The 26,500-nt window shown below is 46.7% G+C and overlaps 1 protein-coding gene across 6 annotated transcripts in view; it reads left to right on the forward strand.

The window, feature by feature from the left end:
- The window catches only part of NGEF (neuronal guanine nucleotide exchange factor), a 106,742-nt gene extending 81,395 nt beyond the window's left edge, over positions 1-25,347 (forward strand). For all 6 annotated transcript variants that reach the window (XM_084638341.1, XM_084638342.1, XM_084638339.1 and 3 more), the window contains 10 exons: positions 2,776-2,936; positions 3,165-3,317; positions 5,499-5,628; positions 6,906-6,980; positions 9,586-9,675; positions 12,220-12,383; positions 13,489-13,644; positions 16,922-17,001; positions 20,237-20,341; positions 21,490-25,347. In XM_084638341.1, coding sequence (XP_084494467.1) covers positions 2,776-2,936; positions 3,165-3,317; positions 5,499-5,628; positions 6,906-6,980; positions 9,586-9,675; positions 12,220-12,383; positions 13,489-13,644; positions 16,922-17,001; positions 20,237-20,341; positions 21,490-21,662 — 1,287 coding nt within the window. In that variant the 3' untranslated portion in view covers positions 21,663-25,347. The remainder of the gene's footprint in view (positions 1-2,775; positions 2,937-3,164; positions 3,318-5,498; positions 5,629-6,905; positions 6,981-9,585; positions 9,676-12,219; positions 12,384-13,488; positions 13,645-16,921; positions 17,002-20,236; positions 20,342-21,489) is intronic.
- Positions 25,348-26,500: the final 1,153 nt, after the last annotated feature.

Consider the following 26,500-nt stretch of genomic DNA (forward strand, 5'->3'; position numbering starts at 1 on the left):
AGTTCTGGGGCTTACGAATGCACAGGGACTTCACGTGGGGAGGCTCTTGGCTCGTGAGATGCTCCACTTTTTGGGACAAGGCATCAGCTGTCTCGTTCTGGGCTCCTGGGTGGTATGTGAGGGTGAAATTGAAGTGTGTGAAGAACAGGACCCAGCGAAGCTGCCTCTAGTTCAACACTCTGACTCAGCAGAGTTGCTCCAATATTTTATGATCTATGTATTCCTTTACTGGGTATGGTGCACCCTCCAGATAGTGGTGCCATTCTTCAAAAGGCTGATTTGATGGCTAGAAGCTCTTTATCCAGAATTCCGTAGTTCTGTTCGACCACAGTTAGCTTCCATGAATAGTAGGCTCAAGGGTGGAGGTGCTGTTGGGGACTATGTCTTTGGGAGAGAGTGGCCCTAATTGCCACATTGGAGGCATCGGTCGCAACAACAAAGGGTGTGCTGGGTCGGGATGGACCAGGATTGGGGCACTGGTAGAGGTTGTCTTTAGCAGGTTGAATGCTTGTTGGGCCTCCGGAGACCAAGTGAAGGTGGTGTCCTTGCAGAGAAGTGCTGTCAATGGAGCTGTTTGGCCTGAAACCCCAGAGATAAAGCACCTATAAAAGTTAGTGAACCCCTGGAAGCGTTGTAGCTCCTTGAAGTTTTTGGAGGGCACCAAGGTTAGTTCTGCCTCCACTTTCTGGAGGTTCATTTGGAGGCCATTGGGGGACAGGAAGAGGCCAGACCCTGCCCCTGCTGAAGTTTGCAGAGGGCCACCTCTGCCAAGTGGGCCTGGTGGGGATTGTCAAATATGGTGGAAATTTCTTGGAGGAAGGCATCCCAGTTTGATAGCATTGGGCTCGCTCATTTGAGTAGGGGTGAGGCCCAAGCCAATGCATCTCACGTCAGAAGACAAATAATGAGTCCTACTTTCACTTGGTCATTTGCTTAGGACTGGGGGCGGAGCAGAAACAGCAGCAGTATTGGTAAACAACCCCCTGAATTTTTGCAGTCCCCATTGAAAAGTTCTGGGAGGGAGACTGGGTCCGGATACAGCCACAGTGCATGTCCATCGTGTGGCGTTTTCATCCTGCAGCTGGGCCACCTGCTCTTGTAGCATCTGGTTGCCTGCAGAGTGCTGTGCCAGCTTGGCCCGCAGTGCCATGTTTTCTTCATGGAGCTGTGTGGACTGCCTGCACAGAGCTTGGTTCTCTGTTTTGAGCTGTAGTAATTGGGCTGAGAGTAGCAGAGAAGTTCGTAATCGGGTCCAGGCCAGGGTCCATACCAAGGGCCAGAGTCCGAATGAGGTTTCATGGTTCAAGTCAAGAGGAGAAGCTCAAATCAAGCAGAGGTCAAGTCAGGAATTCAAGGGCAAGGAGCAGGAATGGTCATGGTAGCTACAGAAGATCTGGGCTGTTGCCTGAATACTTCCTGGAATGCACATTGGCTCCCCACCCTATATAAACTCAATCAGGAGCCATGGGGCTGCTGTTTGTCAAACCCTTGAGGCGAAGCTTCCCAGAGTGTGTGTCCACAGTGGGTCATGGGAAGTGGAGTGCAGATTGGTTACAGCAGCAGCTGAATGATGGCCTGGAGCTGTCAGCTGCCTGGTAGCTCTACAGGACTGGGTTCTAGACCCATGGGGCCTTATTTGAAGAGCAATTCTGCAGTCATTGTTTAGCAGATACCTTCTTCAGTACCACCTCCTTGGAGGTCCTCATTGCTTGCCAGTCTCCCAAGAGGGGATCTGTATTGAACCTAGTAAAAAGAGAAAAGTTATTGACCCGTAACTTGAGTTCATCAAGTAGATCATCAGTATCGTTTCCCATTCTCCATCTTCAGAGTTTGTAAGACTGTGAGGAAGTGGAAGGAACTGAAAGTGTGCCAGAGCTCTGCCTCATTATATAGTCTTGCATGGAGTGTTCCATGGCTTGAGGCAGGGTCTTTCCCTCCCCCTCCCCCCAAACAATCAAAGCTTTCTAGTCCAGTGGCTCTCAACCTTTCATGACTACTGTACCCCTTTCAGGAGTCTGCTTTGTCTTAGATACCTCAAGTTTCACCTCCATTAAAAACTCCTTGCTTACAAAATTAGACATAAAAATACAAGTGTCACAGCATATTAGTACTGAAAAATTGCTTAATTTCTAATTTTTACCATATTATAAAATAAATCAATTGGAATATAAATATTGTAGCCCTAGAAGACCTCTGTGTACCCCCAGGGTACGCGTACCCCTGTCTGAGAACCACTGGTCTAGAGGATTTCAGGCTCGTATGGTACGCACAGGCATATTCTAAGAGTGTGGATCTGTATATTCTTAAGGAACTCCAGTTATAGGTGAGTAATTTGTTTTTGATGCTATATTGCTTTTCTACAACTATGGTACAGTAGGTTGGCTCTGCAATGCAGTGTACACAGCAGTACAGCTTTGTTTTGTCAGTAAATTAATCATGCAGGACTCAGAAGAAGAGGCAGAAGTTGTGTGCCATACCAAGATACCATTTCAGAGTCACTTTCCTAGCCATAATCATATATAGTACATAAGGGGATGCTACTGTTGTACAATTTGAGCTTTCATTGCATTTTGGAGCCAAACTGACTGATTCAGGAATGGATGGTTAACCGTACAGGACTGTGTCAGTAGCATGCAGTATGAATGCTTTCATTATCACTAAGCAATCCTATGAGCTTTCAGAGTGTCTCTTTACAGGTAGAGTGCACAATGAATGGTATGAACTCTCAACCTATTATTATGTTGTTGGTGTTTCTTTTTTGGGATTTTCCTCAAGGCCATGTTTGAACTGGTCACTTCTGAAGCCTCATACTACAAGAGTCTGAATCTGCTGGTGTCTCACTTCATGGAGAATGAACGTCTGAAAAAGATCTTACATCCATCCGAGGCTCACATCCTCTTCTCCAACGTCCTGGATGTCATGGCTGTCAGTGAACGGTAAGACAACTGCGATGAGCCTTTTGGCTCTGCTGAGTTGGGAACAGTGTCTTGTCAGTGTAGCTCAGATGACTTCTGTGCTGGAGGGAGAGAGGAGCTGGCTGGGTGAAGACTTAACCACTTTTAAAGAGTCTGCAGTGGTACTAATTGGTTTCCCCTCCAAATGGTTTGGGTCCGAGACTTTAATTACAGGTCATGATTAATATGAATTCTGGGTTTCTCATCTAGTTTCCTCTTGGACCTTGAGCAACGGGTGGAAGAAAACATTGTGATATCAGATGTGTGCGACATTGTCTACCAGCACACAGTTAATCACTTCTCGGTATACGTAACCTACGTCTCCAACCAGACCTACCAGGAGAGAGCTTACAAGCAACTTCTGTGAGTGCTATTATCTGACCTTGAATTATTTGCAAAAAATCCAACAACCAAATTGTGTAGTCAAGATGACAGCGTTTTATTTTTAACTTGGCATTTGCAGGGGATTGGTAAACAGGTTTGGAAAACATAAGTTCTACCCTTTCCCTGAACTGGAGCTGAATCTATTTAAACAAAACATACAAATAGTTTAAATTTATTTGAAGGATCAGATGACAAGGTTTAAAACTAGCATCCCAAATACATTCAGAGTTGTCATTTACAAAGTGCAAAGAATGTATAGTGTATACAACAGAGCACAAAGTTGTAAAATCTGCATGTGTGTGAAGAGCAGGTAGAGGCAAAAGTTATGAAGATAAAGATAGCTGTATGATTTCAGCTTTGTGATCCTGAGTCTAGTTCAGCTGTCTTGAGATTCTCAGAAAGGCATGTGCCCTATGGATAGCTGATAAATTCTCTTCTTGAAAACTATAAAGCCACTTTCCCCATCTTGCCCTGGTCTTACACTATGTGTAGGTCACCTGCATCAGAGCATTTTGTCCTAAGTGTTCACTCAAGTATATTCAAATCCAGCAAATTTCTGTTAGCCAGCTGGGAATTTTCTTTTACCAGATCAAAATAAGGAGACCCTAGCAATTTGTCTTTGAGCAAATGAATTCATTTCTCCTTAGTAATAATGCCCTGGATTTTTTTCAAGCCAACCAGGTACAGATTTTGCCCTGTACATTTCCACATTTTAGCAACAATCATTTTAGCTAGATTCAGATGAGTATGGAAGAGTACTGCCCCTTTCCTTTCTCTGCTCTCCAGCTCCCTCTCTTAGACTCCAAAAGAAGACACTATAGACCTACCAGATCCTCTGCTACAAGGGAACTCTCTGCTGATTTGGTATACTGCTCTTTTCAAATGTCATGCACCCCAGTGTTTCCTGGGACAGAGGTGAGCAGTGCCTTGTGGGGCACCAGTAACACAAAGAAGTCTCAGAATATGAACAATTTGACGAGAGCAGCTGGCTGAGCCCAGAAGATAAATAGAAGATTGGCTGGATTATGTGATATCACTAAAGGGGCCTGTTTGGATCTGGTGTGGTTTCTGGAGAAGGAGTTTGAAGTGCAGAGTCTTTTGGGTCTGGGAAGGAATGATCAGTTTAAAAAACGGGATGATTTAGTCAAACTTTAAGCAAGCAGGAAAACTTTGCAGTGCTTATCTGCTGCTGTATGTTGTAGTTTCTCCCTACATTTAGTTCTACACTCTCTCAGGCACACAATTATAGCCTATCTTGGATTTGATCATTCAAGCAGTCATGCAAACGTAAGAATACCTGCCTGCCTTATGAATAATTCTTTTGTTTAACTTACTTCTACTGGGCATTTCCAAGTACATGCATTAAAGACCAATTTCAAACAAAATTAATAGTATCCTGACATCTGTGCTGTTTTTGTCAGCTAGGACTCCAGTAGCGTAAGCTTCCTCATAGCAAGTTCTTGCAAGTGTCAGGAAACATCAGTTAGAGGGAGCTTTCTTAGAGTAATGTTTTGTTTATACCAGTTGGGACTTGTGAGATTTCTGACTGCAGCACTGTATTCATATTGGCAATACTTCCACCACTGTGAACTTCAAATGGCAGAACCCTGGCAATGCCCCAGGTGGAACTCCAGCAGTACAAACTGCTTCGCTGCAGTGCCAGATGAGAAGCCTGATAAGATTTTTCATCCTGTCAATAACAGCTAAGACTATCTAAGCTTGAGTTGCTTTATGGCATGGCTTGTTCCTATGACTGTGTGGATTTTACCTTGCCACAATGATTCAACTGTGTAAAAATGTATAATTATGCTTCTGATTCATCTACTTGGACACACACCCCATTCACGCACTCCTACACACTCAGCATCTGCTGCTAAATCTATATGTGCTACACATGTGAACCCACTACAGTGACTTGTACATTGTCTATTTTTCCATCTCCTAATGCTATAAATAAACCCAAATTTAAACCAAAATACACCTAGAAGTGTTCAGTTAATTTATTTTCCCCTTTGTTGAAGAGAGGGCCAAGCAGATGCTGTCTCTGGGAAAGGGAGTAGTATGGAAAGCAGCACCACACACAGACATGCCCATTACAAACACAGGTCTGATACACAAGGAAGTGAGCAAAGCAGTCTCAATCTGTCTGTCTATTCTCAGCCAAGACAAGACAGCTTTCCGGGAGGTGATATCACAGTTGGAGATGGATCCCAAGTGCAAAGGCCTGCCCTTCTCATCCTTTTTGATTTTGCCATTTCAGAGGATCACTCGCCTCAAGCTACTGGTGCAGGTACAGCTCCTCTCTGCTCTGTCTTCTGACAGTCCCCCATGCTCCCTCCAAGACTCCCCTAGCTAGCTGTCATGGAGTGTCAGCCTTTTCATGTTCTCACATACACCGATTCAGACACACACTCTCCCCCCCCCCCTCCCCACAGCTTCCCATGTCTTACCCAGAGTCAGTATTAAAACTAGGAGAAGCAGCATGGCTTCAGGTACTGGAGGAGGGGAGAGGAGGGAAATGAGGTGGCAGTAGTTCAGGAAAGTGGTGCCATGCAGAGCCAGGCATGAGGAGGGGCAATGCTGGTTCAGGAGAGGAGGAAGCATAGGCCTGCTGGATGAAAGGGCAGGAAGGCAGAGTGATGTAGTCAGAGGAGCGTGCACATGTATGGTCATGGTGCAGAATAGACAGATTCATGTATAATCAGGGTTGGTGCAGAGTCAGGTCTATGGGACACAGGAAGTGGGAGGACAAGAGCTGAAGGGATTAATGGAGAAAAGCCACTTAAGACTCAACTCAGTATTTTCTTCTAGAGGAAACTGCCCTGAAATTACTAAATAGCCAAGGACCCTCTTCCCAAAATAAAAGTGATGCAACAGTCCCCTTCCTCTCTCTCACATACATCTGAAACCTCTGCACAACAGCGTCCCCCTACCCTAAGAGTCAGGCAATTATTTGTGAGCACCAAATGTCTCTTCACACTGTTTTGCTGGTGCTTCCCCAGTACTAACCTGAAGAGATCACCTTGTCCTGGGCTGAGTGTGTGTATATGTGTTTGTGACAATATAGTGCTTGAGAGGAGTTGTAGTGATGACCAGCCTTGGAAATCTCTATCCACAGAACAAGTCCAACAGTGGTTGTCATCCCCTCACTGCCTTCCAGTGTACCTCAACCCTGCCCTGGAGGGCTCCCTTCTAATGATGAGAAGATAGTTCAGTCTCAGTGACATGCTGTCTACTGAGATTACCAACAGCGTTACCAATTGTTGCCAGGTCGAGTGGCTTTTAGTAAAATATGCGTTTGTCCACTAGCTACTGGTCTGAGACCATGGCACTCATTTTACATAGGTTTATTCAATACCCATTTGATGGAAACAGCTTTCAGTTACTGCCAATGTGGGATTAGATCTGACTCAGTGACCTACTTGGGAAAGACTTCATATTCCATTACCTATCCAATATTTATTACTGTTGATAGTCAAATTTGGCCAAAAGGATGGTAGTATCTGAAAAATGTTGTGTGCTATCAAGCAGGGAGAGAAATTAACTTCACCTTTGCTTCCTGTGCAGAATATTCTTAAGAAAGTGGAAGAGAAATCCGAGAAGGAAACCACTGCCCTTGAAGCACACAAAGAGCTGGAAACAGTAAGTCTGGTGGCAAATTTCAGAAGATTGAGAATTAGCCAGCATCCTCAGTGTCTTTAAAAAGGTATTGGGCCATATGCATTCCTGGTGCAATTCCACTGATCTCAGTGGAGTTACGACAGAGATCCATTTGTTTCAGTGTAATTATTTCCCCTTATTCTCCCCTGAGGGCAGACCATGCTAGCAAATAATAGACAGAGGAATTGCTCTTATTAACAGACTGTGTTTTTGCTCTGTAGGAGATTCTAGAGAGAAGAGTTGCCCCCATGTCTGAGAGATTATGAATTGTTTTTGTAGGTATTTGAAGGTGATGGAGTTCATGGGGAGATTGATTTAGTTAGCTGCAGCCAGTAGTGGACTGTATGGGGGTTGGATTTCATCCTGTGGTGCAACTTACTTTTCTGACCTAGAACAGTAGTTTCTTTAATGAGGTGCTTTCTATGAGTGTTTAAGATTGTGTGTAGTCCGGTTCCCAAGAGGCCTATAGGGAGGTGTGATAGAAAGGGGAAATTATGTTAAATCAATTATGTTAGTTATTTCCAGCACACTACCTGCCAGAGTACACATTTTGGGGGAGTCTCAGAACATGGAGAAGGCCTTGTGGTGTCTTCCACCTGGGATTTTCTGATGGTGGGTCACGGTCCTCTTACTTTGTCTATATAGGGCAGTATATGTGAGCTCTGCCAAATACTCTGTCTATATGCAGCTCTGTTTGTTGGGGATACAATTTTCCAGGGTCTTTGAGACATTTGAGAGGTGCCACTCCCTTCTTTATTCTATTATTGTTTAACAGTGCAATTAATCATGCAAATAATCGCAGTTAATTTTTTTAATCATGTGATTAATCATGATTAATTTTTTTAATTGCTTGACAGCCCTGGTAAAAACCAACAAGAAAAGCCTGTGTAAGGCTTTCAGATTTGGCCTGGAATGGTCCAGGAAGCATACTGGCTGAAAATCATTCAAGATAAATCAAAGGCAAAGATCTCTAAAACTGACACTGATGTACTGGAATACTTCATATGACTATATTTTTGCATGCTGCCTTCCAATGAGTGCGATGGCCAGTTGTTTTTAGATCACACCTTGAGGCTGTTGCTCAGAAGTCTGAGGAGGCCTGCTACTGTAGTTGGCCACAAGGATGGCTAAGTTTACCTTGAAAACAGATGATTGTTGCTGTACTTGTCTGTCAATGACTGCCTGGCTTGGTCCATTTTAAAGAGCACGATGGCTCACTTGTACATTTTTAAGTTGGGGTGTAAGGCTAAACCTCATTTATCTGTAATTAGTATATATTGTTATGACAGAGCTCACCCGGTGGCGTTATTTATATGTAATCTTACAAGTTCTTTTTCTTAGCATGTGAGCAAGTTTTTAGTTGTTGATTTTCTGATGAATTTTCTGTGGGGAGCTGTGACAAGCTACAAGAGAGTTTGCTCTCCACCTTAATCTCTCTATTCTTGAAATAGACTTGCTCCTGGTGAACTGTGTACTGGTGTTTGGGCTGAGATCCCCAAAAGAGGTTATTGCCTGCAAGCTGTTTTGTGACCACATCAATTCTAGTGTAAACAAACAAGTTGCTCTAAGAATATACAGACTTCTGCGTTACTGATTTCTCTTCCAACGGGGAGTTTCAGCCTCCCCCCTCCCCCATACACACCTGCTATTTCTTGACAGAGGGCTGACAATGTCTTATTGAAATTAATATTTGCCTTCCTTCTCCTCCATATGAAGCTGGTACTGCATGTGTACTTTCTGGATTGAATGTACAGGAAGAAGAGAGGTGATTTGTAGCATTGTAGGATTTGGGGAAATATAGTTTGATTATAGCTTTTGTACCTCCGAAAGACCAGAATATTGGCATAACAATGGAGTCAATATCTGAATATAGTTTAGATAGGTGCCATATGACCCCTAAATATAAATCCTTCCTAATATTATATCGTTTTTGTTAATCTTTAAGTGAATTTTTAATGATGGTGAAAAGAACTAACTTGACAGTACCAAAGTTGGATCAGTATTTATTAGTTAGTTCAGTTAGTCAATTTACACCAAAAATTCTCTTAGTGTCAAGTATTGCTATAGAATCTGCATACAAGATGATCCTTTTCTATGTATGTATAATTTGTTGTCTAATTCCCACAACCAATGGACATTCAGCTAAGGACAGAGATTTCTACAAAAAAAGCTCTATGTTAACTGCACTTCTCAGCATTATGCATTTAAAGAAACCTATATAGAGGAGGAATTTTATCATAGTCTTTTGTATTCTTTTAAGGCCCAGTCCAACTCCCATTGAGCTCAATGGAAAAACTTTCACTATGAAAGCTGGATTGGGTCTTTAATGTTCTTTTTCACTTTTGTAATATGTAAAAATTTTGTTGTTCTACATGAAAGTTTTCTGAAATTAAAAAACCCTGCTAACAAGATGGCCAGTTACTATCTCCTTTCCTCCATTATTATAATGCCTACACTGTGGTGCTCACTTACATAGAAAGAACATGTTATACACCAACACTTGCTAAGCAACCCATGGGAGGAGAGTACTGCAGCATGGAGAAGACCTCAATTATAATCAGACTTTTGGATTGTTCTCTTTTCCCAGGTTGTGAAGGCATGTAATGAAGGTGTCCGGAAAATGAGCCGAACAGAGCAGATGATTAGCATCCAGAAGAAATTAGAGTTTAAGATCAAGGTATAAGTACAGACTGATAACCCCTGCAGAGATAGAACAGATATCATCTGGGTATTGCAGACACCCAGAATATTAGGAACATAGTGACCAATTGTGAACATTCTGGTTTGTGACTTGCCCAGCATCACATAATGGCTCTGTGGCAGAGGCAGGGATAGAATCCAGGTCTCCAGTGCAGCATTCCACTGTCTTAACCATGAGACCATCTACTCTCTTCCTGCTGTCCCCTGCCTCATCCACTACACACTTTCCAAGTTCTGCAACAAATGAGGCAGGGGTCCTGCAGACAACAGGCTCATTTGCTACACAACCCTAAGGCAGGTTGATCCTGTGCACTGACTAAGGCAGGGGTCCTGTGCAAAAAGTAGTATGTGATCATGTAATTAAAGACTGTATCATAATGCATACACATACAGGGAATGAATCAGAGTTGCACAGGCAACCTTAATTCTGGCATTTTCTGACTATTTAGCGTTTCACTTTGTAACCATAGTGTCTTTTAATGTAATTTTTTTGGATGTAATGTCTTAAATCTTTTTTTAAAAAATACCAAAAGGGAAATTCCATCTCATGGAACCATATTGACCCCCAACTTGGGACATCAGCAGGGTCTGAACTTTCACATCCACAGCACAGACCTTTACTGCTTGAGTTAATGGAATAGCTGGAAGTAGTCATCAGCAGTTATTCTCTATTTGGACAGGTCACTGGCGGGAGTAGGGGAAGGAGATACTTTGCCAGTGGGTTTCACAGTTATTTGCTGACAGCAGAGAAATGTAGGTTTCAGAGTAGCAGTTGTGTTAGTCTGTATCTGCAAAAAGAAAAAGGAGTACTTGTGGCACCTTAGCGACTAACAAATTTATTTGAGCATAAGCTTTTGTGAGCTACAGCTCACTTCATTGGATGCATGTAGTGGAAAATACAGTAGGGGGATTTTATATACACAGAGAACATGAAACAATGGGTGTTACCATACACACTGTAACAAGAGTGATCCGGTAAGGTAAGCTATTACCAGCAGGAGAGAAAAAAACCCTTTTGTAGTGATAATCAAGGTGGGCCATTTCCAGCAGTTGACAAGAACGTGTGAGGAACAGTAGGGGGGGAAATAAACGTCTCCAAGTGGTCTCTTTCCCTGTTCTTTGTTTAAAATGCTTGGTGGTGGCAGCATACTGTTCAAGGACAAGGCAAAGTTTGTACCTTGGGGAAGTTTTTTAACCTAAGCTGGTAAGAATAAGCTTAGAGGGTCTTTCATGTGGGTCCCCACATCTGTACCCAATCTCTCTGGTCACTCGATTACAGACCTAAAAGTGGCAATATTACAACAAAAAAAATTTCAAAAACAGACTCCAACGAGAGACTGCTGAATTGGAATTAGTTTGCAAACTGGACACCATTAAATTAGGCTTGAATAAAGACTGGGAGTGAATGTGTCATTACACAAAGTAAAACTATTTCCCCATGTTTATTTTTTCCCCCTACTGTTCCTCACACGTTCTTGTCAACTGCTGGAAATGGCCCACCTTGATTATCACTACAAAAGGCTTTTTTTTCTCTCCTGCTGGTAATAGCTCACCTTACCGGATCACTCTTGTTACAGTGTGTATGGTAAGACCCATTTTTTCATGTTCTCTGTGTATATAAAATCCCCCTACTGTATTTTCCACTGCATGCATCCAATGAAGTGAGCTGTAGCTCACGAAAGCTTATGCTTAAATAAATTTGTTGGTCTCCAAGGTGCCACAAGTACTCCTTTTCTTTTTGCAAAGAAATGTAGAGACTCAGGACTCATGGGTTTAATTCCAGGTTCTGTAGCACAGTATACTCTAGTGGTTAGACCCTACTGCCCCTGTGTCTATAGCCTATCACCCTCTGCTCCTATCTATTCCACCCCAGTTCCTGCTCCCCTCCCCTTCTGCTTCTATCCCCCCTTCCCCTTCTTCAATCCTCAGGCTCCTATCCCACACTGCTGCCCCCTGGTTCCTGTGCCTCCTCCCCGCTTCATGTGAATGCATCCGATGAAGTGAGCTGTAGCTCACGAAAGCTTATGATCTAATAAATTTGTTCGTCTCTAAGGTGCCACAAGTACTCCTTTTCTTTTTGCGAATACAGACTAACACAGCTGCTACTTTGAAACCTCCCCGCTCTGACTCCTGCGTTCCTCACTTCCCCATCCCTCCACTTTATCTCTGCATTCCATGATAGCTGCTGCCTCTCTCTCTCCACACTCCTGGTTGCCAGCACTTTAAGTACTAAGGCTGCATCCCCTGTTACTGGAGCCATGTGTACCTCTCCTCACTACTCTGAGGTTTATCTGCATTTCTAGTGTTGTGAGAGTGAAGTAAGGAGTGTGCGTTACTTATCCTGTAAGGGTTACATAGGACTAGAAGGGATCTCCTGAGTTGTCGAGTCCAGTCCTCTGCTATCACAGCCAACCCCATCATGTAATACTGTTCATAAACTTATCAAGATGCATCTTAAAACCAGTTAGGTTGTTTGCAGATCCTGCTCTTCTGATCTTTGCTGTCTCTCTCTTCCATGTAGTCTGTGCCCATCATCTCTCACTCCCGTTGGCTGTTAAAGCAAGGGGAACTGCAGCAAATGAATGGCCCAAAGACATCACGCACACTCCGCACCAAGAAACTCTTTAGAGAAATCTACTTGTTTCTTTTCAATGACCTGCTGGTACTCTGCAGGCAGATTCCTGGGTGAGTTTGGGATGTGGCCAACACCTGGATGTGTGTTATAAGCACACCTCCCCCCTTGGTTCATCCAACCAATTCTTGCTTAAGTTGTGCATAGATTCTTGTCCTATAGTTGACGAGATTATGTCTGAAATATGGCAGTACAGAGTCCTGTATCAGAGACAGCATTTCCAGAGGGGCTGTCTGAATATTTACACTGCCTCTTCTGTGAACTGTGGATGTTGATGGGCTGCATGCCCATACACAGTTTGACCTTTGTGTTACTTAAAATTTCAGGCCAGATCTCTGCTGATGTAAATCAGCATAGCTCCATTGACTTCAGTGGTGCTACACTGAGCTACAGCAGCTAAAGATCTGACTCTAGGATGTTTGGCTTACTACTATAAAGTAACTCCTGGCTGAATACCAGTATGAAGAATCCCGTAGTTTAAGCAAGTTAAACCTCTAGTAAAGTAAGTTCTGTCTGATGTGCTGGGAGTGTCTGATCAGCAGGGAGGTGTGCAAACCAGTGTGTGAGGCAAGGGATTGTATCTAGTACGGTGCACACCATCTGGGGAGAGAAAGCTGCCTCAGCTAGGAGTATAGAGTTTATGACAGGAGAAATATTACAACACAAAATAGATGCCAGAGAACAAAACATTAAAAAGACTTACTGGTAAGGAGTCTATCTGTCCAGTAAAGCATTTCTAATATGCATGTTGTCATAGTGTCAGCCAGGTGCCCAGTACTACTTGCGTAGCACTTTCCAACCAAGAACATAGAAACATTTTACAAACATTAATGTTATAAACCTCTCATCTCAGCCCTCCTGGGAGAAAACATTATCTCCATTTTACAGATGGGAACTGGGACACAGATTAGGTGTCTTGCTCAAGGTCATACAAAGTTTGTGGCAAAGCCAGGAATAGAATCTAGGTCTCTTGATTTTTAGTCTTGTGCTTTAGCCCTCAGACCATCCATCCTCATTCTATCTTGGTGGCATCTCTTCCCCTCACCAGCCAAGAATTTACTCTGTATCATGCCTTTCTCAGAACTTTGTATTGTTAAAGCCAGACTGCTCCCAACTGACTGATTGAGCTTTCCTGACCCCTTTGCTTACCTCTCTCAGCGACAAGTACCAGGTGTTTGACTCAGCGCCGCGAGGGCTTCTCCGGGTAGAGGAATTAGAAGATCAGGGACAGAGTTTGGCCAATGTCTTCATCCTGAGGCTTCTGGAGAACACGGATGATCGGGAGGTCAGCTACATGCTCAAGGCATCATCCCAGTGAGTATGAAACACTGTCATCCCATTAGCAACCTGCATTGCTATTCCCCTGCCTCCTCAAAAGTGTGGTGTCCAATCTGCCACAGTCACCAGTCTGGCATCTACCTCCTCACCAGCTGGTCTCATTGAATTCCTATCTGTGGGGATACCCTGCTATACCAAGTTGGGCTGAGTCCACCCACTGAGACAGCCCTTCCTCCTCCTCCTGATGTAACTTCTCAACACAAGACAGAGCCTTCTGGGGGGATCGGATATAAAGCTAGATGAGTTTCCTTCCAGTACAGGTGTATTTACGGCATCCTCGTGTAACACACTGATTTCTAGGTAGGTCGAGACTTAATTAAGATTCTAAAGGAAATTATATGTCTGGTTTGCAAATCTCTCAGCATAGATATCCAGATGGTAATTTAAATTAGCAGTACACATGCAGTACATTTATACAAGCACAGCTTGATGTGGATCACTAGGATTCAAACCACTTGAAAAATGTAGCATTTTGCCTGTGACTTATCCCCCTAGCTGACCACAGTCCCTGGGGTATGGAGCAGTTACTGTAAAGATAAAGGCAGGAGTCCCAGTTCTGTTCATGAGTATCAAACTCTCTTCTATGGCTGGCCCCAATCTTGATGGCAGCCCTCGCGCTGCTCAGTAGTCTTGAATTCCACTATGCTAAAGTCTGCCTGGATACCCTTTTCTGTCTGACTCTGTGCTTTTTACTTCAAGATCCAACAAGCTCAGATTGGGCAAATGATTCAACACCACTAACACTGGGCCGATTGTTTCAGATGCCCGGGGTCTGGTTTCCAGACTCGCCTCAATGTAGTCTCTCATTGTACCCACAGTTTTGCAGGCCCAGGTAATTATAGGTGTGTCCCCAAAGCCAATATTGACATGTCTACATGACATTTGCACCCTGAAATTGGTGTAGCAGAAGAGGAGACTGGAGTTCAAAAAGCCTTGCCATTGAACATAAATTGGAACAGATTTCCAATCATGGCCTCAGTCCTGCAGCGAGCCACCCACACACTCATTGCAGGATCAGCGTGAGGAGAGAGTAACATGCGATGTGACTGCTCCCACCCCCCTGCAAACTGTGCTACTCTAGGGTGATTAACAGATTTGCTGTACCTGAAAATGGGGATGTTGGGCATCTGAAAGCTATACACCACAAATAAGCACTTAGGGCAAAGGCAGCCCTTGCTTATCACAGCTAGCGTTGTGCTGATTACAGTATGCTTTGGCAGAGAAGCACTAGCATACTGAGCTCCTATTTTCAGTCACTTATACCTCTGTGGAAAAGGCCATTCTCAGCATTATTTCAGTTACCATAATTGAACATGTGGCCCCTTCTGACTTCTAAGTTCCCAGTCAATGCACTTTACGATATTACCTAAGCTCATTAGGTCACACATTCAAACACTGACCTACAGATAGAAGTGATCACACTTTCCAATCAGCACCTCTCTTTTTTGTTTTTATCAGTGTTTTTTCCCAGAGAAACTTCAGTGTAATTAAATGCAAGGTTTTAGATTAATGGTAAGCTATAGTGCAGATTTCAAATCCATAGAAGCCAGGAAATTTAAATTTCTGGCCTCTCCCAGTACCTGTAGCTTTTATGCAAGGCATAAAGTTAAAACCATACCATTTTGATCTTAGTACAGAACTTTGAAGATCCAAAATGTAACTAGTTAGTCTCCAAGCAGAGCTGCCAAGTTCCATGTAGCTCTTTCAGTGGCAAGTATCCTGAATGAGTTTAGTGGAACTCAACAGGTTTGTGTGGAATTTGCCACTGTCTCCTCCAGCTGGCTGGCAGTGGCTCAGTGGGACAGGGCACTCCTTGGCTGGAGTTGGGGTTGGGAGGTAAGTCAGGTGTGAGGGAAGAACTCAGTAGTGGAAGAGATGCAGAAGGAAGGCAGGCCCCAGCAGTTTGTGAGGGGTGGAAGGGGATGGGCAGTCACTGATGGGGAGGGTGAGGAGGGCACTGATCAGGGGAGGGAATGGCTGATGCAGGCAGCTGGAAGAGCCATGAAAGCCAGTGTGAGATGGCTGGATTGCGCGGTGCTGCCGCTGCAGGAGAGAGGCGGTAGATGGAGGCCTCCTGCACACAAGGCCCCTGCAGCATGGATTATCCCAGAAAGTCACCAGTTCAGCTTGTGTGTGACATTCTAACCAGTGTGTGGGAGATGACGACTCAGGGAAAATGCCAGAGTGTCACACAGATGAGTGATGCTTGACAGACATGGCTAAGACCTGACATGCAGAGATTGGATAGCATGCTAATTTCAGGTTGCTGCTTGCACATGGAGAGGATGTGTATGCGTGTGTGTGTGCAGGCAGCTGGAGAGGCAGCCACAGAAAAGGGGCAGGGAAACTACTCTAATAGAGGAACAGAGGAGTCAGAGTAACAGAGCTAAGAGATAAAGGGAAGGACTCAAGGGAGGTGCAGAGTTGGAGAGGGAACCACACAATACAGAGTGAGAATGCAGGGAGGCAGGGAAGAGCATGCCAGGGAAGGAAGGGCTCTGACAACTGGCAGGGAGGAAAGAAATTCCAGAGGCGATCCTTTCTGCTCACCGGCTGGAAGTGAGGAAGAGAAGAGGGAACAAACCTGCCTAGTGAGTTTGAGAAGGGCTGAATGGGAAGCCAAAGGTTCCTCACACAATCTGAGCCCTTGGGGAAAGGGTGTGCACCTTAACTCTCTCAACAGCAGATCGAGCAAGGAGTGATGGAAAGCCCATCCTCAAAGCTCCAGGAAGACACCCTGTAGGGAGAGAAGAAATGGCTGGAAAGGGAAGTAGAGGGCTGAGTATGTTACACCTGTTGTGACCCCAGGTCAGCAGCCTGGGAAGAGAACTGTACTAGATCTAACTTGCCAATTAGGTTACCGTCCACGTAGTTGCCCATAGCTATTGCTACTGCAGCAAGTCATCTGTGCAGGGACCCATATAGATTCTACATTATCCTAGGAGAAACAGAGTCTAGTAAAATACAGGGACAGAGATGGGAATCATTCAGATCTCCCCCAATTTATTCATATTGACCAGGCTAACCTTCAAATGGCTGCTTGTCCAGCTACCAATGAGACATTCTCACTGTGTCCCAGCTGCCCAGAGCAGGGGTCTCTGTTTCTAGCAGAGAAAGGAAAAAAGTTGGAGCTGGCAAACAGAGAAAGCTGGAAGTGTGGGCCAGGCAAGCAAAGCTGGTTGGGAGAGTAACACTGTGCCGCAACCAGACAATTGCACCCTCATAGCTGTGTTCTGTATGTCTCTTGTCACAGAAGTGAGATGAAGCGCTGGATGATCTCGCTGGCCCCAAATCGGAGAACCAAGTTTGTTTCATTCACATCCAGGCTCCTGGGTAAGAGATGCAGCAGAGATGGAGGGAGGGAGAGATGGTTATTTAACTTGCGGTGTGTCATGCTCTTCTTCAGAGATCCCTGCCTGGGCCATCTGACTGCTGGTTGAGTAGCAAATGCTGCAACTGAGGTTGCATCCCTCAAGGCCTCCCCCCTCCACAGGGTCTTGCCAGCACTCTGAGAGAGAGATTGACAAGATTAGCCTCTTGCCTCTCTGTGCCTGGCATTGAGGTTTCTCCCCTGTTCTCCACTTCCAACTCTTCCTCCTGCCCCAGTGACCCTTTTCCTTTCTCCTGCCCCCCTTCACTCCACCAAATCATTCTCACCAGATCACACTAGACATTAAAAACAATGTAAAATCTCAAACTACCGCCTTCCCGCCCACTGCCTCCCATTTGCTCAGTGTATCTACACTTACGTTTTAGCCAGAAGCATTAACACAACTGTAAATTCTAGTGTAGACAGGGCACCAAAACTTCTGTTCCAGTGCACAGTCTGTTCCTGGCTGGATTTCCAGCTCTACTTTCACCCTTCCCACCTTGCTTTCGTGTTTGGCACTGTTGTTCACACTCTCCTCTTTGACATCTTGTCCACCCAGGGCTTCCGTGAGAGCATCCGATCCTGGTTCTTCTGTCTAGGTCCTCCTTCCTCTCACTTTGTGGGGTTTCTGTAGTGGTTCTGTGGTCGTGTGTCCCCCCACCCCATTAGGCTTGGAGGGAGGCCACTCTGCCTTACTACATCACACAGTAAGCAGTCAATTAGCAGGCTAGGCCTCTGGCCTATGGTCAGGGCAGACCAGCACACAGCCTGTTGTCCAGCTTCCTGGCTGAGACAGGCAGCAATTTACAGGGGATTGTTCTGGCCCTCTGGATGGGCCACAGCAACGAGCAGTCTTTAGCCCAAAGCCTCCTGGCTTGGGCAGAGAGCATAACGCTATCTGGGGCTCTGACTCTCTGGGTGGGGCAGAGCAACAAGCCACAGGCAAGGCACAAACCGTCTGGCCTAGGGTGAGTAGGCTGCCACCCCAGGGGTGGGATTGGCGGCAGGGGATAGGGGGACCCGAGCCCACCCTACTCCACAGGGCCCTGGCCTGGGATCCAAACAGTGGCGAGTGGTCCCATCACTGGGTCAGTAGGGAAGTCACCAAAACATGCTGACTCATTTTCTGATCACACAACTGGACTAATGTCTGGTTTCCCTGGGCTACTTCCTCCCCCCACCCCCTCCTTGGCATAGCTCTGTAGTCCATAGGTCCTCAGTCTACTCGAGGTGAATGGCAGTCCCAGCAACTCCTTTCCACAGTCAGGGCGCCACACAGCTCAGTCTTTGGTCAGAGTCCTGCAATGGGGTACAGATATGTCTGCCTCCTTCCCTGGCTCTGGCCCAACTGAGCTGGAGGGCCTCCTCTTACACTTCCTGTCCTGTCCCACCACTTCCAGCATGAGGGTGGGGCTGGCTTGGCTCCACCCATCAGGCTCAGAGGGAGGCCACTCTGCCTCACTACAGTTTCACAGAACAGTGTACTGAGCTCCCCTTTCTTCAGCTAATCTCCACTCAGCAATCATCGCTGCACAATGACCCTGCATCTTAGTCTGTCTCTCTGACTTCCTTTCCTGGATGTCTGTCAACATAAGCTTACTGTGTCTAAAACAGAGCCCTTCATCTTCACTCCCAAGTCCTCACCTTTCCGCTTAGTTACTGCCAACACCATCAGCAGCTCCATCTCTCAAGCCTGTAACCAGGGGTTTGTCTGCAAATCTTCCCTTGCCCCACAACTCCAAGCAGCTTCCAAATCTTCTTGTGGCTGCCGCCTCCTCACCAATATCTAAGACCTGACCATTTCTTTCTGTCTCTGCTGCTAATTCTGCCTGTGCTCAGCCCAACCCTCTGCACGTTCAGTCCTTCCCGAAGGCTCCCCTCTGCCATGACACCAAAGGGAACTCGCTGACTGAGAGGGGCCAGCTCGATCAGTCCCATGGGAACAGAGTGTACAACCTCCCTGGCCATTGTGCGTCAGACTCATTCCCTAGCCACTGTCTTTCAGCCATGAGCAAATTGAGGCAGGGATTATGTTGCCTTTGTGGTTGGGAAACACTGGGCACACTGTGAGCGCTACCCAAAACGAGGACTAACAATAGTTTGGGGAAGCATCCGAGAGCAGCCCAACCCATGACGCTGTAAGGTGCCTTTTTCCCCCCCAGCCTGCCCGTGCACTTGAAGCACTTCTCAGGCTTCTCTGATATGGCTTCTTCTCCCCTCCACCTGAACTTCACTCCAGAGACCTGGGGGTTAAGACAGTCCCTTCCCTCTGTAAGCAGTTTGTCAGGCCTTGCGTCGGCTCCCCCTTGGCCTTGCTCACCATTTTGCCTCTTCAGAGCTCGCTCCTATCCTAGCTGGGTCCACTGCCCTAACAAACTGGCACACACACCCCATGAGCAGAGCAAGAGTAAATACAGGGAGGCTAGCCCATGTCTGGGCAGAGCAGGCTGCCACAACAGAAGCCCTTTACGACAAGTGTGCATGCTCCAAGGCTGCAAAAAAGCACACACCAAAAAGGTGTCCACTCTGGCCATAGCCAGAGTGGTCTTTTGCAGGTAGGCCAAGAGCCTCATCCTGACTGCCATGGAGCTGTTCACAGAGCTGTGGGCCACCTGATTGGGCCTCGTGGGGCAGCCTCCTAGGGTTACCCCAGCCTTCCTCACACTGGAGTTAACACTCAGCCAGGGCCTCTGCACCTTCTCATTGAGCCCTTTATAGCACTGGAGCCAGCCCACTTCCAGCAGCCTACTTCAGCATTCCCAGCTCAAAGGACTGTCCAGCACAGGCATAACCCTGTAAATCCAGGCAGCAGGCATGCCACCCACCTCTCATTGTGTGGGTTAACACCCTGGGAGCATAAGGGAGCCAGGGATAGTATGATACAGCAATACCTGTTCCTAAGTTTACATGCTCCATTTCTCATGCCATATTTTGTGCTGGTACCTTAGAAGCCTCTTCCCCCATCTTGCTCTGACCAAGGGCTTGTCTACATGTAAAAGGCTGCACCAAGAGGGCTTCTCCCGTTGGTATAGGTAAGCTACCTCCCTGAGAGTGCTGGATTTTCCACACCCCAAGTGATGTAGTTATAGAAAAGTTGCTCATGCAGACCAAGCCTATGCCATTTTATACTGTACAGTAGTCACAGGACTCTGGGGCAGCTGGATTACTTTGTCCCTCTCCTTTCCTTCCCATTGTCAGACTGCCCCCAGGTTCAGTGTGTCCATCCATACGTGGCTCAGCAACCAGACGAGCTGTCCCTGGAGCTGGCAGATGTTCTTAACATCCTGGACAAGACAGATGACGGTAAGGGCGATGGGGCTCCAGGCAACCCTAAAATCATTCATCACAAGGGCGACAGAGCTTTCTCCTGTACAGGCTGCTTTTGAACACACACGGAGGTTCCTTCAGATAAAAAAGTGCCCTTGTTGGACAACCTGGGGTTCCCTGAATGTTTGTTACTCCCTGTCTCTCTTGGGACATCAGCATCAGAGGACAGACTCCTAGGGACAGTGACCTTGTAGGCAGTAGCAGAGTTTAGTTGTCATTGGGACTAAACATCCGCTAAGGCCCTCGTTCTTGTACCTTGAACTCCCTCTTCTGGCTGAGAAGTGCAGCTATGTCCTGTCCCTGCTCTGGTTTTCTGTACTGATGTGGCCAGGAACACTTAGCTAAGAGGTGGCATCTGCTTTTCACTCAGTTCTGCTTTTTAGCCAGTTTTGCAACTAGGATACAACATCAGGTGACTTGTGAGTCAGTGGCTCAGAAGGGATTAGACAGCAGGCTCTTCCTGGTTTCCTAATCCTTACCTATATCCGCTAAGCATGTCTCAAGGGCAGTAATTGAACCCAGGCCAGAGGTGGGCAAACTACAGCCTGCGGGCCACATCTGGCCCCTGGGACCCTCCTTCCCGGCCCCTGAGCTCCTGGCCCGGGAGGTTAGCCCTCAGCCCCTCCCCTGCTGGTCCCCCTCCCCCACAGTCTCAGCTCACTGTGCTGCCCGCACAATGCTCTGGGTGGCATGGCTGTAGCACCGCCAGCCACTGGTGCTCCAGGCAGCGCGGTAAGGGGGCAGGGAGGGTTGGCTAGAGGGCAGGGGAGTTGGGTGTGGGTGTGGTCAGAGGGGGCATGGGCAGTCAGGAATGAGAAGAGGGGTTGGATGGGGCAGCGGGGGGCAGTGGTCCCAGGAGGGCTGTCAGGGGGCGAGAAGCAGGGGGGGGTTGGATAGGGGGCAGGGGCCAGGCCTGGCTGTTTGAGGAGGCACAGCCTTCCCTAACCGGCCATCCATACAATTTCGGAAACCCAAAGTGGCCCTCAGGCCAAAAAGTTTGCCCACCCCAACCCAGGACCTCCAAAGCATAGCCCTGGTGGCTCACTCTCACTCGTACTCATTCCTGCACTTGGACATTCTACTCCTGTTGACTTGTCCCGCTACATGTTTTCCTTGCCCCTCAGGTTGGATTTTTGGGGAGCGTCTTCATGACCAGGAAAGGGGCTGGTTCCCTACCTCTATGGGGGAGGAGATTCTGAACCCCAAGATCCGATCACAGAACCTAAAAGAGTGTTTCCGGGTCCACAAGTCGGATGACAGTCAGCGGAGGAAGCTGGGCAGCAGGAATCGTCAATGACCCCTGGTCTCCCCAAGCCCTGGAGCACAAAGAATACCTAATGGCTTATGGAGAGGGATGGAGGGCAGATGCTGCAGGCTGAGAGAATGAGGTGGTGGTGCAGGTACTATGTGCCAGGGCACAGGGCCTGGTCTTAACATGCTGCTCACATCCACACCTACAAAAATAGACTTTTCTCGATTTATTAAGTTCTTCCCTCCACATTTTGTATTCCTCTGGAGACCAACCCACGGAAGAGGAGAGGCCACTTGTCTAAAGCTCAAGGAACTATTCAGTGTAATGGATTGCCAGTATTTGGGGTTGGCAGCACAAGTGCTCCCCTGTGCACCGAGGAGCTGCTGGACAAGACCGCACCAGAGCCACCCAGGAGGTTCACCACAGCTGTAACATACCAGCTGGTCATATATATATATAAGGGTTGCTTCAGTTGCTTTTCTAGTATAAATGGATAGAATCAACTGGGCTGGGGAACAGTTCTACCTTACGTACCATAGAAAACGGTCTCCTAGTTACCCCCCTTGCTGAGAGATTCCATTGTAGGAATGGGTTTGTGCCACCCCCACAACATAGTTCTGTGCACACACACTACAGCTGAAGCCATTTCTCTCTTCCAGGAGGCACGTGGCAATTAACACAATGGCAGTAGGGGCTTTTTGTGGAGCACATGGTGCTTTTCTGGGTCAGAGCACTTAGCAAAACCTCTAAGCTTGGCAGCACCCCTGTGAGTTACGTTACTTTATGTCCCCATTTTATAGGTGGGGAAATTGAGGCAGAGAAGTTGTCTCACCTGAGATCACAAAGGGAAACAGGGCCAGAGCTGGGACTAGAATTCAGGACTTCTGAGGCCTGATGCCCAGTCCTGCTGTTCAGCTATTGAGCCCACTCCTCTCCCCATACTGGTCTTTGAACCCAGTTCTAGGCAAATGCACTACCCCACCCTGCCTTTCAGCAGCCCTAACTCTTTACCCACTCTAGTCCTGCACGTAACCCAGTGTCTAGGGCTCAACCTCCAGGGGGTACCAAATGCAAGGTTCTCTGTGCACAGAACAGCAGCAGAGGGTGCCATCCACCTGCTGCCACAAACAGACTCTGAGAGGAACACATGATGGCTTTCATAGGAGATGAAAGCACAGGCAAGACATTAGCACCCCCCGGGACATGGATGTTGCTTTGCCAGAGTGCACTGCCCTCATTCAGATAGGGTGAAAGGAACTATGGGGCTGCTGAGTTTGCACATCAGCTGCCAAACCATTACACAAGGATGATATTCTAGCGGAGCCAGAGGCTTCAAATGTAGGCCATGGCCCAGCATGTTTGTAAATCTGCAGGACTTTACTCAATCCAGTGTCAGGTCCTATTTGGAATGTAATGTAAACTGACCATTTCCACAAGTCTCTACCACATTCCCAGCCAGCTCTGTGGGCTGTGGAATGTGTTTCCAAAGGGAGGGGCTGCACTCAGACACCCAGCTCATGCAAGGGCAGCCCAGCAGCAGTAGTTGGCCCATCCCTAACAAGGAGAACTCAAGCAAAATAGCTGGAGTTGGCCAGGAAGGTAGGGGACATTTTATTAAAGGTATGTGAGGGCCTGCACATCCCCTGTATACCCAGCTAACCAGCTGTGTGCATGAACTGTGTGTACAGTGTTGATGCCTCTGTCTATATAAGAAAGTCCTCAGTAGCCAGAAGGACAAGGGAATCATTTCCTTATATGATGCAGTTCAACACTGCATGAAACACAGGGCAAGGGATCAAGAGCTTCAGCAGGGAACTGAGAACAGACAGTGGTTGGAAACTGACCATGAATAAGCATCCTAACGACTGGCTATTGGGCCTGCTCTGCTCTTAGCAGTTCCAGAGCAGCCCCTTCTCTGAGTGGCCCTTTGTTAGCTACAACAAGGGCAACTGACCCAGGGAATTTATTTGCATGAACATAAAATCAGGGAATTTAAGTTATTCAGCATCTTTCTGTGATGCAGTAAAGCAGAGTCTTCCAGGCATTTCTTGACACTCAGTGCTGCTTCTGATCTCTGCGCCTTCCCCTGGCAGCCTTGCTTAACACCCCTCTCAGACTGGGCAGTATCATGTCAGTGTGGTTGTGGTAAAAAAGATGAGTGTAAAGCCAGCACCTTTTTATTCAGCTAAGAGATGAGTCACCACCATGTGCTTTAGACGCTGTCTACATTAGGCATATTTGCATTGGTGTCACTCAACAGTTGATGCAGTCTTGAGGCATAAACCTCACTGCTGCATGCCTGGATCAGAAGCTCATGCCAGTGTGACTACAGCGAGGTATTTTAGCGTAACTGTCTCTGCTGCAGACAGGCTCTTCGTACAATGCAGTCATTAGTATTGCAGTGCTAACGCAGCGCTGGGAGAGTGAGTGGGATTCAGTTGTGGCTTGCCTAGGAACAGAATTGTTGATGTTCAAGTGTATGCAAATCTTAATGCTGTATTCAACTCCTAGGTACAGCAGTGAGGAGCACCTCAGAAACTGCTGACAAATTCAGTTCCTGCTCTCTTACTCCTGAGCACATTTAGAATGACTTAAGTTAGACAAGTGCCAATGGGTACGTTTACACAGCAATTCAACACCTGTGGCTGGCCTGAGTCAGCTGACTCAGGCTTGGGCTGCGGGGCTGTAATATTGCTGTGTACATGTTTCGGCTCTGGCTGGAGCCTGGATTCTAGGACCCCTCGAGGTGGGATGGTCCCAAAACCCAGATGCCAGCCCGAGCCCAATTGTCTACACAGGAATTTTTAGCCCTGCAGCTCAAGCCAGCTGATCTGGGCCAGTCATGGGTATGCCAAAGGTCTTGTGTTCCCGTGTATTCCAATAAGGGCAAAGCTGACCTCTCAGGATGGTGAGCCAGAAGGGCCTCAGCTTGCCTGACAGACTCCAGCTTGGGTGTGTGGGGCTGGCCGTTAGAAAAACTATTGCCATTTGACTTGTAAATTGAGCATATTTCATCCAGAGATGCTATAAATACAAAGACCACAAATAAATTGTACAGTCATTTTTCTAAGTACAACCAGACTTTAAGCTCAGGGTCCAAGACTCATAACAGCAGCTGTTTACAGGTAATTAGTTTAAAGCCAAAACATGGAAGCTCTAGCTATGAAAAGTATTTAAGACAAATAGATACAAGCATATTAAAGATCATTCAGCCTTGTCCAAATTGTCATGAACATTTCCTAACCCTGGCACTTGCCTGGGACAAAAAATGATTTTTACAATGAAAAAGAAGATACTGTAGTCACTACCTAGGCTAGGGGCAATGAATTTTACCTGGCTGAGATCATTCAATGGCCAACTTCGGAGAAGTGGCATTTCCAGTCTTTCACTGGCCTTTGCCCTCTAGCTCAGAACCCTTGGACTTATGCCAACACCTAAGTAACTTTGTAGTGGTTTTGGGGCCTCCTAACTGTCACACATGGTACATTATATTCAGCCACTGAATCGGGTTTGTTCTATGTACACTTTTAACCTCCATTCCAGACACACAGTCCAACATGTGTCAGTTTCAGGTGGTCTAATGCTGTCGATGGGCTCAGTCTGTGAAACATGAGTACAGGTTTGAGATCCCAGGTCATTATCAGGCTGCCTGAGTGAACTGAAAAGAACTCTTGTTGTTGTTGTTTTTCTTGTGGTGAAAATACAGCTGACTGCGCCAGCAACTTCCAAAGCCTGGCCCTCTTTGCGTTTTCATTGTCTCATCCAGAGCGTAACCATCACCACGGTTTTCATCCTGCATCACGCTCATGTAACAACGCATAGCCAGAACGGAGTCAGTTCCGTTCCCCTTCCTAGTTCTGTCCCAGACTCATGAGCATGTCAGTGAGTGAAAGCAGTAAAGACCTAAAGCAATACTGAACCTTTTAGCTCAAGCATTGGTTCACATCTGGATCCAGGCACCAGGGACAGAGTTAATACCAGTTGACAGTTGTTTGGTGGCCTAGGTTTAAGAAGTTAGAATGCCTAGCTCAGCTGACAGATGGCCACTAACAAGAGACACCATTCACATGCGACATCAAAACCTGAAGAGACCTGTAGATCAGGGGTAACAAGAGTGTCTGCGGGTTGGCGTTGGTGCATGCAAGAGGCTACTCGCACTGATCGTCCCGTGCCATTTTTGTGGAGTGAGGATTTCAGTTCTTACTGTTAGCAACTCAACACCTTTCCCAGTAAATAGCACCTGCTGCTTATCTGACATTTATACAGCACTACAGTCTGCCCCAGCAATCACTACCCTGGGGGGCAGGCACCGCCCATTCAAAAACACCTCACTAAGGGTATGTTTATACTACAGCAGCAGTGCTATGGCATCACAGTTGTTGCATAGATGCTTCCTACAACAAAAGGGATTTTTCCATCAATGTCATTAATGGACCTCTCTGAGAGGTGGTATTCTTCTGTCAGCCTAGTTGCACCTACACTGGAGGTTAGAACAACCTACTGTGTGACACAGGGTGCAAAATTTTCCAGAGCCCTGAGCGATGTAACTAGGTGGGAATAAATGTTCCTATTTAAGTGATGGGCAGTGAGAGCGGTTGCTGGTGGGACAGTCTCAGAGTTCAGCTTCTAACAGAGACATCCATTGTCTCTGGCAATTGCCCACCTAGTTTCACGGTGCTATCGTCACCCTCTCTTGTACCTTTGGATGCGAGAGCCCTTTTGATACGGTCTCACACCGAGAACGAAGGTCCTGTTCAGATCTTTGACAGGGAGCAGCTGCTGCTGCCACCACCTGTGAATGCTTACCACTATGCATCAGAGCTCTCCAGTAGCATCTCAGATATGGCACCATCTCTCAGGGGCACTAAATTGCAAGAGTCCCT

Source organism: Lepidochelys olivacea, assembly GCF_965140295.1.
Source record: "Lepidochelys olivacea isolate rLepOli2 genome assembly, chromosome: 9".
NCBI lineage: Eukaryota > Metazoa > Chordata > Testudines > Cheloniidae > Lepidochelys > Lepidochelys olivacea.